The 12,177-nt window shown below is 46.1% G+C and overlaps 1 protein-coding gene across 4 annotated transcripts; it reads left to right on the forward strand.

The window, feature by feature from the left end:
* The first annotated feature begins 177 nt into the window (after positions 1 to 177).
* Positions 178 to 8,847, forward strand: zgc:154055 (myotubularin-related protein 9). Of its 4 annotated transcripts, none has more exons than XM_027028766.3 (11): positions 178 to 759; positions 1,240 to 1,293; positions 1,952 to 2,069; positions 2,640 to 2,765; positions 4,505 to 4,678; positions 4,872 to 5,089; positions 5,337 to 5,498; positions 5,894 to 6,035; positions 6,421 to 6,641; positions 6,918 to 7,069; positions 7,492 to 8,847. In XM_027028766.3, the coding sequence occupies exons 1-11, from the start codon at positions 569 to 571 to the stop codon at positions 7,671 to 7,673; spliced, it is 1,740 nt and encodes a 579-aa protein (XP_026884567.3). In that variant the 5' UTR covers positions 178 to 568; the 3' UTR covers positions 7,674 to 8,847. The 4 variants fall into 4 exon arrangements, with proteins under 4 accessions (XP_026884567.3, XP_026884568.3, XP_026884570.3 ...); XM_027028769.3 differs by lacking the exons at positions 178 to 759; positions 1,240 to 1,293 and adding exons at positions 1,318 to 1,533; positions 1,620 to 1,859; XM_081722237.1 differs by lacking the exons at positions 178 to 759; positions 1,240 to 1,293 and adding exons at positions 1,318 to 1,533; positions 1,620 to 1,760.
* The last annotated feature ends 3,330 nt before the right edge of the window (positions 8,848 to 12,177 follow it).

Genomic DNA, 12,177 nt, shown 5'->3' on the forward strand with positions numbered 1-12,177 from the left:
TAGTAGTAATAATAATAATGATAATAATAATAATAATAATAATTATTATTATTATTATTATTTTGATTATCATTATTATTTATAACTCTATTATGTAGCAATGCTATGAAAAACAAAATCTCACAAGGAAATTCCACAGTGGAAATTCCAGATTTGTATCAGTACTGTGATGAACAACCTATCAGCTAGAAAAACACGGTTTACTAACAGGCTGTTGTTTGAACAGTTTAATTTCCTTCTTCTACCGCAAAGTAAAGTTCAGCATGGGTCTGCTTGTGAAAGAAAATGAAAGTACCACGATTAGCAGTCTGCGTATCAACTGACCAAACGTTTTGCCGCGCCTCAGCTGGCCTGCACCGGAGGGGTTCGTGACCGCTCGTGAGTAATAGCCTCTATCAAGGAGATCTGGTCCGTGTCGCACCAATGTTAGTCTCATTTCGATCAATCTAGGCTATACCAAAAAAGGATGTAGCCTACATGCGTGGAGATGGGGGGCGGAACGCCTAAGACCACTTTACTGCAGCCAGTGAATAGCGGAAGACGAGTGTCGGGCTTTTGAGTCGCGCCGATGACAATGGAGTTTTCCGAGCACATCAAGACGGCTAACGTCGACGACGTTGTCTTGAAGCTTCCTCTTCGCCCGGCGCTCAAAGGGACCCTGTGCGTTACTGCCCACCATCTCGTGTTCTCCGAAAGAAAAGAGGAGGGTTCTTACCAACTTCTGTTGCTCCTCAGGAGCGTAGACGCCATCGAGAAGAGGTGAGCTGGCACCTGTCTCCGAAACCTTGCACTGTTCAGGACTTCTGATCTTCTTTGCCTTCCATAACTCCTCATTTGCTCACCAACTCACCAATAGGTTCTGTTTGCACGTTTCACATGTTTGCATCTTTAATTAGCTAGACACTCCTAAAGTATTGCATTAAACAGTAAGTACAAATATGAATAAGATTGGAGTATGGGTAGCATTTATCTCGGCTTGCTTTTTCAAACAGTGACTACAATGACTATTAACTACAACCAGATAATACATGGTGACACATTCTGTCTAAGAACTTATAACTGTAGAGAATGAATGACCTGCTACTGAGGGCACTTACAGCTCCAGGCCTGCTTTAACTACCATGATGGTGTGCACTAACAGCAGCACCCAGAATAACAAACTCCAAACCAGATAAGTGCTGTGTATCACATCTTTAACCCTCCTCACTAACGCCACTTTCACCTCTCTGTCCATGTTAGCGTTGAGAACCTACTAGGATACCCCCAGTACCCCAGCGCTGGCCCAGGCCAAAGGTTTGACTCGGCGCTACACCGCGTCTGTCCACCTGAGCGTTCGCGCCTCCCGTCTGTCCACCTGAGCGTTCGCGCCTCCCGTCTGTCCGCCTGAGCGTTCGCGCCTCCCGTCTGTCCGCCTGAGCGTTCGTGCCTCGCGCTATACCGCGTCTGTGTCCCTGAGCATGATCCTTTTCCGCTGACCTGAGGCTGACTGGAGATAAGTGGGTGTTTGGAAGGCCACGGTGGGGCAGAGCCTCGGTCAGTATTAAAGACTAATGTGTGCTGAGAGCAGCAATGCAATGCTCGTTCACGTTATTGGACTGAAATGTGTTTTTCTTCCCCAGCTGTTGCGTGTTTACAGAACCAGACACGTGTAGAGCATTCCGTGTCTCCCAGCACCCGCTGTGAGGCAGACTGCATACGGTGGTTGAGGATTCCTGTCTGTCGCACTGTGCTAAGACTGTTTCACACAAAGGCCAAACCACGTGTGTGCTGCTTTCCTGCTTCTCTCTGTCTGAATGTAGGCTGAGCGTTAAACTGGCCACAGCATTCTGTGTACTTTGGGAGGAAACAAAGCCATGATGGTACAGATAAGATGTTGGACTTTTCTGCTTCCTCATACTTTTCTCAGCTTAATATAAGATATGATGTGTGTGTGTGTGTGTGTAATATGCAGAATGACTGGGTTATCTGGGTCTTCAGGAACAATCGTCATAAAGTGCAAGGACCTGCGTATTCTCCAGTTCGATATTCCAGGCATGGAGGAGTGCCTCAACGTTGCCAGCTCCATAGAGGTCGGCCGGGAATCAGCCAGAATTCACTTTCTATCATAGCTAGTAGCTCTGGAAGGTTGAAATGAGCGTCTAACTTTGTCCTGTATGACTAACCTCTAGTGTCCTTCCCTCATTTTGTTTTAGTGAAAGACATTTCCCATAATATTATAATTTAAACTGTACTTGTATTTAAATAAGTGCAGATTAACCACATTGTGCTAAAATGATTTGTTTAGCCTGGGCTGCCAGTGGGGCCCTATAACACATACACACCCACAAAACATCAGCCCTTAGCCACTGTTAGCCCAAAATGTTTTCCTTGGGTTTATGTGTGTGTGCGTGTGTGTGTGTGTGTGTGTGTGTGTATGCATGTGTGTGTGTGTGTGTGTGTATGCATGTGTGTGTGTGTGTGTGTATGCATGTGTGTGTGTGTATGCATGTGTGCGTGTGTGTGTGTGTGTGTGTATGCATGTGTGCGTGTGTGTGTGTATGCATGTGTGCGTGTGTGTGTGTGTGTATGTGTGTGCGCGCGCGCGCGTGTGTGTGTATGTGTGTGCGCGCGCGTGTGTGTGTGTGTGTGTGATTTTTCAGGCTCTTTCCTCCTTGGAGAGCGTGACAGAGTTGTATCCATTTTTCCACCGCCCTCGAGAGTTGAGTCTGAGTGAGCCCTGGGGCCTGTCCTCTCCACAGCAGCAGTATGCGCAAACAGAGAGACTGGTGAGTTCATCTACAGCACACACACGCGCACGCATGCACACACACATACCTTCATAAACACCATTCCAAACATACACTCATGCAGATGCTAGCTAAGACATGATTTGTAACTCCTAAAGGAAGACAAACAGGAAGCAGTTTGCTTGGCACAGGAAGTGAATGATTCCTGGTGTGGGCTATGTGTGAGACCAACTGTGACACTGCCACAGGAAGAGAGGCATTATGTGAGCGTCAGCACTCCCTGCTAAAGCTGGGTGCTCTGACTGCTTCTGTGTGTTCTGCTGCTAGGGAATCATCCTCTGTTAGAAATTATTGGCTCTTTGTGTGTGCGCGTGAGTGTGTGCGCGCGTGAGTGTGTGCACGCGTGAGTGTGTGCGCGCGTGAGTGTGCGCGCGCGTGAGTGTGTGTGCACGTGAGTGAGAGTGTTGGTGTGAGTGTGTGTGTGTGTGTGTGTGTGCGCACGTGAGTGAGAGTGTTGGTGTGAGTGTGTTGGTGTGTGTGAGTGTGTGTGCGTGAGTGAGTGTGTTGGTGTGTGTGCGTGAGTGTGTGTGTGTGCGTGAGTGTGTGTGTGCGCGTGAGTGTGTGTGTGCGTGAGTGTGTTGGTGTGTGTGCGTGAGTGTGTTGGTGTGTGTGCGTGAGTGTGTGCGTGAGTGTGTTGGTGTGTGTGTGTGCGTGAGTGTGCGTGTGAGTGAGTGTGTTGGTGTGTGTGTGTGGGTGCGTGTGTGTGCATGTGTGTGCGTGTGTGAGTGTGTGTGAGTGTGCCTGTGCGTGAGTGTGCGTGTGCCTGTGCGTGCGTGTGCGTGAGTGTGTGTGAGTGTGTGTGTGCGTGAGTGTGTGTGTGCGTGAGTGTGTGTGTGTGTGTGCGTGAGTGTGCGTGCGCGTGAGTGAGAGTGTTGGTGAGTGTGAGTGTGTGTGTGCGTGAGTGAGTGTGTTGGTGTGTGTGAGTGTGTTGGTGTGTGTGTGCGCGTGAGTGTGTGTGTGTGTGTGTGCGCGCGTGTGTGTGTGTGTGTGTGAGTGTGTGTGTGCGTGCGCATGCGTGTGCGTGAGTGTGCATGAGTGTGCGTGTGCGTGAGTGTGCGTGAGTGTGCGCGTGAGTGAGAGTGTTGGTGAGTGTGAGTGTGTGTGAGTGTGTGTGTGCATGAGTGAGTGTGTTGGTGTGTGTGAGTGTGTTGGTGTGTGTGTGCACGTGAGTGTGTGTGTGTGTGAGTGTGTGTGCGCGTGAGTGTGTTGGTGTGTGTGTGCGCGTGAGTGTGTTGGTGTGTGTGTGTGTGCGTGAGTGTGTGTGTATGTGAGTGAGTGTGCGTGTGTGTGCGTGAGTGTGTGTGCGTGTGTGTCTTTATCTCTTGTCATTCTCCTCTTGTCCTCCCTCCCTTCTCTCTACTCCTGTTCTCTCTGTTACTCCCTTTCACTTTTCCTCCTCTTTTACTCGGAAACACCACATTTACATTTACAGCATTTATCTGACACTTTTATCCAAAGCAACTTACACTTCTGACTGAACACAACTTGAGTAATGGAGGGTTAAGGGTCTTGTTCAGGGGCCCAACAGTGGCAACCTGGCAGTGGTGGGACTTGAACTGGCAACCTTCTGATTACTAGTCCAGTACCTTCACCACTGAGACCCCACTGCAGTTATATCCTCCAATAATGCCTGATATTTGTGTAAATTATCATTTATTGCCTGTTTTTCTTGTACAATCGAAAGCAAGCTCACCTCTCCGTGTGTTCCTGTTGGTCAGTGGGACAGATGGAGGCTGAGTAAAGTGAACAGGAACTTCTCGGTGTGCATGTCATACCCGCGCACCGTCATCGTGCCCTGCGCCATCGATGACATCACGTTGGCGAAGGCGGCAAGCTTCCGTCAGGGTGGCCGGTTCCCCGTGCTCTGCTACTATCACCGCAGCAACGGGATGGTGAGGTGGAGGGGCAGAGTCATGGGGGTATGACCTAATGTGCAGTCTAGGTGCACCAAATGGCCACACACCCAGAAGAACAAAGGGCCAGTTAAACAAAACGAAAATAACCTTCCAAAAAACAAATCAAGAACATGGATTTATTCTATTCAAACAAGCCATGAAGTTAAAAAACATTAAACTTGTCACCAAGGTGATTATGCGTAGCAGCCAGCCTATGACGGGAGCCAACAGGAAGCGGTGTAGGGAAGATGAGCTCCTCCTCCAGGCAGCGATCGACGAATCAGAGATGGGTTACATCATAGACACACGCTCTGCCCAGCAGGCCCAACAGGCCAGGATGGCAGGAGGAGGGTTTGAGTCCAAAGCCTTTTACCATCCCTGGAGGAGACTACATAGGCACCTGGAGAGGTACGAGTGACTCAGGAAGGCCCGTTTACCAGCTAGAGAAGTGCACCTAACTGAGTAGGACTATTGTTAGATCAGATTTACCTAAAAAATATTCATATTGCTAACATGGATGGAAAGACCAAGTAACAGTGTTAGCCACGGTTGTTTGGTCAAGCTATGTTGCGTCTACATTATTAACCTTCATGGGGCAAATATTGATGAGTAGTGATCAGTGTCACAGTGTGTTTGTGTGCTTGTGTGTTTTCAGAGGTAAAGTTTTGCAGGAGAGCTTAATTAAGCTGGTAGAAGCATGTGGTGACCCATCTCAGAATATGGACCGCTGGCTAAGTAAGCTGGAGAACTCAAAATGGTTGTCGCACGTTCACAGCGCGCTGTCTACAGCCGGCCTGGTAGCAGAGTGCGTGGAGAGGTGAGCTCTATCTGGGATCTGTTGTTCTGGTCTGGAAAATGCTACTATCAGCTGTTTGCTTGTGATGTGTCGTTATCGTAGCATAAACTCTAGAGTTTATACAGCTCCTGTATTACCATCATGTGATGATCTCTGTGCGCCGTCACTTTTGAAAAACTCACCTCTTTTCTGTAAGCTATTGTTTGTGTCTGGTCTCTGTGAATCGGGTCTGGCCTCTGGTCTCACTTCCCTGTTGTCAGTAGTCTTCCTCAGGGTTGGCCAAACCTTTTAGTTCAGTGTGCCAAAATAATGGACCACAAAATAAGAAAATAAGAATGTCACCTGGTACCCCAAACTAAGATTTAACATCTTGCTCTGTGACCCATGGCACTGGTCTTAACCTAACGTTTTTGTAGGGATGGTCACTCAGTGCTTGTACATGGTTTTGAGGGGACGGACACCACGTTGCTTGTGACCTCATTGGCTCAACTCATCCTAGACCCCGCCTCCAGAACTTTCAGGGGCTTCCTCCAGCTACTGGAAAGAGAGTGGGTACAGGTGAGGAAGTGTGAGTGTGTGTGTGTGAGACTGCATAGACACCTGCAGAGGTACATGTGACTTAGGAAGGCTGATTTACCAGCTAGACAAATGTGCTTGCCTATAATTTCATATGTTATGCGTGTATGTCCATGTGTGTGTGTGTAGGTAGGTAGAAGCATGTCCAAACTGACCTATTAAAGTATTATTAAAACTATGTAAGATATAAGACATGTTACAAATCTAGAATACATGTTGTAGCCCTTACATCTTAGTTCATATACACATTATAACCTTTTCCAGTCATTAAAATGAAACGTGTGTGTTCATCTGCTCATTACCACATGATGAGTGTAGTACCCAGGTGTGTATGCCCTCATTTGCCCCCCACCTGTGTGTGTGCCAGGCGGGCCACCCGTTCCGCCAGCGCTGTGCCCACTCCGCCCACTCCCACGCCCGGCTGAGGCAGGAGTGCCCGGCCTTCCTGCTGCTACTGGACGCCACCTGGCAGCTGGGCCGTCAGTTCCCGTTGGCGCTGGAGTTCAGTGAGGTCCTGCTGCTGCGTCTGGCTCAGGATGCCTACGCCTCGGACTATGGCACCTTCCTCTGCAGCAGCGAGCAGGAGCGGTCAGCCACTAGGGGGCGTCACTCTTAGCAGTCTCACACACACTCTCTCCGTCATCTTCCATTGAACCATTGTCTGCTTTTACTACTCTGGTGTCTGGGTTTTTGTTTGGTAGATTCTCAAATTATCATCATAGAACTATAATTTTCCTGCCAGCTAAATAAAATTGGTTAACTGTGTGGAAGGTGTGGAAACGTGTCCTGGGAGTGCTGCCTACCAGTTCTTCTGATTTCCCTCCTCTCTCCCATGCTTTCCCGCTCTGTCCTTGTCCTCTGAAGATGTGCTTTGCAGGTGAAGGAAAACACTCACTGTTTGTTCCAGTTCTTGTTACGGCGTGAAGAGAGAGAGAAGTATGTGAACCCACTTTATGAGGCCACAGATCTGGCTATCTGGCCTTCTGTGCACCCCCAGTCCCTACAGCTGTGGACTGGTATGTGCCTGAAACATCACACACTCACTACCTTTCATTCCTATTAGTGTTAGAATTGTTAGGATATGTGAGCTGGGAATGAAGACTCACACAAGCAGGTATATGACAGCTGAGGAAAAGGTTAATGAATGGAGGTGTGATATATTCAGGCTTGATATGTTGTATGTTAACATTTAGATTTTATGTTATGTTTGTTAGATTTGAAGTTTGCCTTAGGAATTTGGACAATGTTTCTGTGCCTAACTGAAATTACCAAACATTTGCGGTGATGCAACTGTTCTTTTCTGTGGTGAGGAAACTGCGTTTTCTTCCCTTTACACGTTAGCTGACTGCGACGAGGCCGGTTCGAGTAACATTATGTCTGTAAGATCGTAGGCTGGCTAAAGCAGGCCTTCACTGTTTCTCTGTTGGTTTCCGTGCAGGCCTGTTCCTCAGGTGGACAGAATATGCCCAAACCATGGACGAGGCTCGAGAAGAGATCTGGACTATTGTGAAAGAGCGCAAAGAGACAGACAGACCCAAGGGATGCGCACACACAACTCTCTCTCGACATGACTCCTTCACTAATGTGGAGAATCTCATGGATGAATTAACTGTATTATGATCTCAAGACAGGAGGACGTTTTGCTCTCCTCTCTGATGTTCCAGGAAATGGAACTGACTAGCTGAAATGACAGTGTGTGATGTTAGAAGGCTTAAGCAGGACGTGGGGACGAGGCATGTTGAAACAAACATTTTAGTAACAGACCACCTACACTTAGCACACATGCTATATTACATCAAACACCGACAAACATACAACAACACACAAGACATACATACACACACACACACATACACACACACAGATGTTTGAGGAGGAGGGAGGGGCCGTATCGTGACAGAGTCCCCCCTCAAGGGCGCCACTCCCGGCGCACCAGCCTAGCGGGCTGCGGACCCGAGACCACTGGGCAGTCCGCCACAGGCCAACGCGAGCAGGAGCGTGGGGGGGGAATACCGGGACTAAGATAAAGACACATGAACACCACCACACATGTTCAGTAGTCCGGGGAAGGGAGAAGCCACCCCAGCCAGTCCACCAGTCATCGGCTGACCAGCCTGGAGAGGACTGTCCTTCGCTGGCTTGGGCAGCGGCGTCTGTCCCGATTTTGGTGCATGCGCGCTGGGAAGCGCACCAGCCATGTTGCCCGGTTCTGGTGCAGGCACTGGTGTCGCTGGTTTTTTGCCTCCACGAGGCTTAGGCGTAGGTGCATGCGCTTTGGGGGCTCTCGCCTTAGGGAGAGGAGTGTCTTCCTCTGAAGAAGATGCCTCTATGCTAGCCACCCAGGGCAGCTTGCTTGTTCTGGCACACATGCTAAAGTACATCAAACACCAACAAACATACAACACCACACCAGACATATATATATATACACACACACACACACACACTCTCAAGACAATTACACACAACAAGGATCAGGTGGACGACACGAGAGGGCATGGCACTACTGACTAACACACACACATGCACACACACACACACTGAGATGTTTGAGGAGGAGGGAGGGGCCACATCGTTACAGTGATCTAAAGTCTGTTTGTGGAATTGTACAATGTTAAATATTACTAGGAGAGCTGATGATCCTTTGTCCAGTTCGCTCAGGACGTATTTTTCTGACCATAGATGAGTTGTGATTTACTTCCTGCCCCTCTTTGCACTGTGATCACTTAGGCCCAACATGTGGGTTTGTGAAAAATAACCATTGTAAACAGAATGTATTATTATTAAAAAATAATAATAATAATAACTCACTTGACATCTGTGATTCATTCAAGTATAACTAGAAATGTACTTTTCACAGGGGAGTCCACAAAACCAGTCAAAGGAGACTGGGAAGACTTTTCCAGTTAGATAATGTTAGTTAACAGTCTCAGAATATGGTGTTACCAAAGTCCAGGGAGAGCTAGCGGACGAGGTCAGAGATTTTACATCACATCTTTACATCGTTATATGGCATCTTTTACCAACCCAGCTGAGGTTTTAGAAATATTGCGTACACATGTTCCTTAGATTTCATATGTAATGAGCTTAACAGTTTTTAATAGTCAATGGTACGGTGATACCAAAATCTTGCTGTTAGTATCGCCACCATAAATATGGCTTGGATTTCCGTTTGTCTGTGTTATGTGATCTCAGCCTCAATGAAGGTGAGCTCATCACCAATTAACTCAGACCAGTGAAGACATGAGCCATTCTGGGTAATATAGTAATGGCATAACTCACTGATCTTATAGGGCAGTGGTGGCATAGGCCAGTGAGGTACACGGCCATGATGTCATGGAGCAATGATGTCATAAGGCAGTGATGTCACAGGATCCAAAAGACTCCTAAAGGAGAAACACTGAAAGATGAAGGGTGTAAATGCCTGCTTCCACTCACTCCACAATTCTAAAAAAATATATTTATTAGCAGAGTTAAATGAGCTAGTGGAATGGTGACCAGGACAAGGTTTCCTTCCTCCAAGAAAAGGTCTAACACCAATGCATTGCTTCGTTTGTTACTAAGAGGCATGCAGAGAACTTTAGAGGGAATCTATTTAAGCAGATATTAGATAGCCATGAGCTAGCTTACTGTAAGCTAATCAATCCACCACTGGTTAAACAAATACTTCACCCGAAAAAGACATTTTATTTTTTGACAATGGCTTTGCATTAGAATGTACAAAACCTTAAATGGACCAGTTAGTGGGGGCTAATTTGCAAAAGACTAATTTGCATATTCTAACCAGTCCCATAAACTGTTTATGCATACTTCTATTCTTTATTAGCAGTGCTAAAATTTTGGGTTTTTTGTTTACAACTGCCTGTGTACTTCCTCATTGCGTTCAGACGACACTGCAGATCTTTCATGGCACTCCCAGAATTGGTCAGCATGACTGCTGTTTGGATGAATGCAGGGATGAAGTGATGAACTGATGCGGGCATTACTATATACACGATTAAAATACAGATGGGTGTGAAACACAGCTGACAATAGCAGCGCTGCTGAAGACTATCGAAAAGACGTTAACATTTGCTCTGGTGTGTTGGTGTGTATGTGGCCCAGATATTTAACTCACTACTCCACCCAGTGGCCAACCAGGATTCTGCTAGCCAAGGCAGCGCGGGTTCCGTTAGATGTGGGAGCAGCAAATGTAAATTTATCACAAAATACATACAAATATAAACAGAACCCCATTTAAATGCAATATAGGATGTCAGAAAATTAAGGCCTCAACAGTAGCTGTACAAGAGTTCAAAAAACAAGTCCCACATGTCTCCTGCAGCTACACCTCCAGACCTGTTCGATTTGTGTGGGTCACACAGGGACAGTGAATCCAGGACCAAAAAACTCTGAACATCACGGCAGCCACCGGAGAACTCCCAACACAATAAGCACGCTTCATCCACTCTAATACTCCTTAAACACAGTCAGCCATCAGAGCTAACAGATCACCCTGGGGCAAAGAGAATTTCTTTAAAGTCAGAATAAAAGCACACAAAACACACTCATGAATATGAATCACTCAATCACATTTTATAAAACACAATAAATACAATACTAATTACAAATTAATAGGAGGCTTCTCTCATGCAGTGTGTGCGTGTGTGTGCGCGTGCGTGCGCACGTGTGTGTGTGTGTGTGTGTGTGTGTGTGTGTGTGTGTGTGTGTCTGGCCTATGCATTTTAAGGAATGGTACGGTCTGCTTGTGATCTTCTCTGGGGACTTTGGTATACTGATGGCAGGATGTGGCTTTGATGTGGAAGAACTCCTGATGAAGTAAAAGTCTAATTACATACTTCCTTCCCTTTCAACTCTTGGGCAGCCTCTGTATCTTAGACCAATGTGAGAAAAAAAAATTAAGCATACCAGTAAGTGTTATGCTTGGGCCAAGCAAAGTGAATCTTTTTAGCCTATGACGTTCGTGACATACCTAAACGTAGTTGCTTGAGCACATTTGGAAAGTGTTGCTCTTTTGGCAAGTCTGTTATTCTGTGTACAGGACATTTGGCAGCTATGTAGTGTGTAAAAAAATTGGCACCATGAAATGGAAAACCTAACAGCAACAGTTGTGATATGGAATGGCAGCAAAACCTTTACAAGATATTTTAACATTGTAATCCTAATTTTACTGTTGTGGAGAACTGTTAAACTTACCAGGTTAACATTCAGAGATGCAGCTAGAAAAATATTATGCAGAGAATATGTAGTTGATAACATCTAAAAGTGCACTGCACAACATATTTCTCAACACTGTTTCATGGGGTGGTATGCTGAAACCCATGCTGAAATACATGCTTCTCCACAGGGGATTTGAAGCATAGCAGAGTGGTATATCTATTTTGTGGTTCCTTACTGTACACATGTCAAGTGTCATTCTCAAACCTATTATGTAAATAAGATATTTGGACACAAAGTACAACACAAAGTGCAATGGCCCGAAGGTTTTTTATTTATTACATTTAGAATTAATGATGATAATAAAGCAACTGTCACGGCATGGCCCCCTCCTCCTAGACGCCTCCCTGTGTGTGTGTGTGAGTGTGTGTGTGTGTGTGTGTGTGTGTGTGTGTGTGTGTGTGTGTGTGTGTGTTCATATGCATGACTACACCCCTCCCATGTGTCACACCTGTTCCTATATATATAAGCAACCTTGTAAGAGTTGATGATGTATGTTTTTGTGTAATTGATTATTTATGGACGTGAAATGAATAATGGAGCTAAACGACACAGTACTATGCCTGACATTTTTAGAATGTTTAGAGTAGAGAAGGAGAACATCTTGTTTGGTGAAGTTTGGTGACATATTTTGAGTTATCCGGATGTAAGCTCTAGTAAACCATAATTTCTAGAGAGACCAGGCCTGCATTTTTTGTTCTGTGGAACCTACATAAACATCTATATATAACACCACATAAAAGTTCTTATGTTAAATACATTATTTTCTGAGTATACCGGCAAAACAAAATAATTGTATGTCTCTTTAATGGAATGATGTAAACAGGGTTGTCTGGTTGAATAGTCCCCGTCTGATGTGTAATGTCACGTCTCTCTGGGTAAGCATCAAAAGGTGCGGACGTCCTCA

This window comes from Electrophorus electricus, chromosome 10, assembly GCF_041902795.1.
Source record: "Electrophorus electricus isolate QZ-2024a chromosome 10, ASM4190279v1, whole genome shotgun sequence".
Taxonomy (NCBI): domain Eukaryota; kingdom Metazoa; phylum Chordata; class Actinopteri; order Gymnotiformes; family Gymnotidae; genus Electrophorus; species Electrophorus electricus.

What these genes read in the sequence shown, in the direction of transcription:
- zgc:154055 (XM_027028766.3), top strand. Translation starts at nt 569, where the DNA reads ATGACAATGGAGTTTTCCGAGCACATCAAGACGGCTAACGTCGACGAC. An exon ending in CTACATAGGCACCTGGAGAG is followed by an intron (nt 5,090 to 5,336) that starts GTACGAGTGACT and finishes GTGTGTTTTCAG; the next exon opens with AGGTAAAGTTTTGCAGGAGA. An exon ending in GTAGCAGAGTGCGTGGAGAG is followed by an intron (nt 5,499 to 5,893) that starts GTGAGCTCTATC and finishes ACGTTTTTGTAG; the next exon opens with GGATGGTCACTCAGTGCTTG.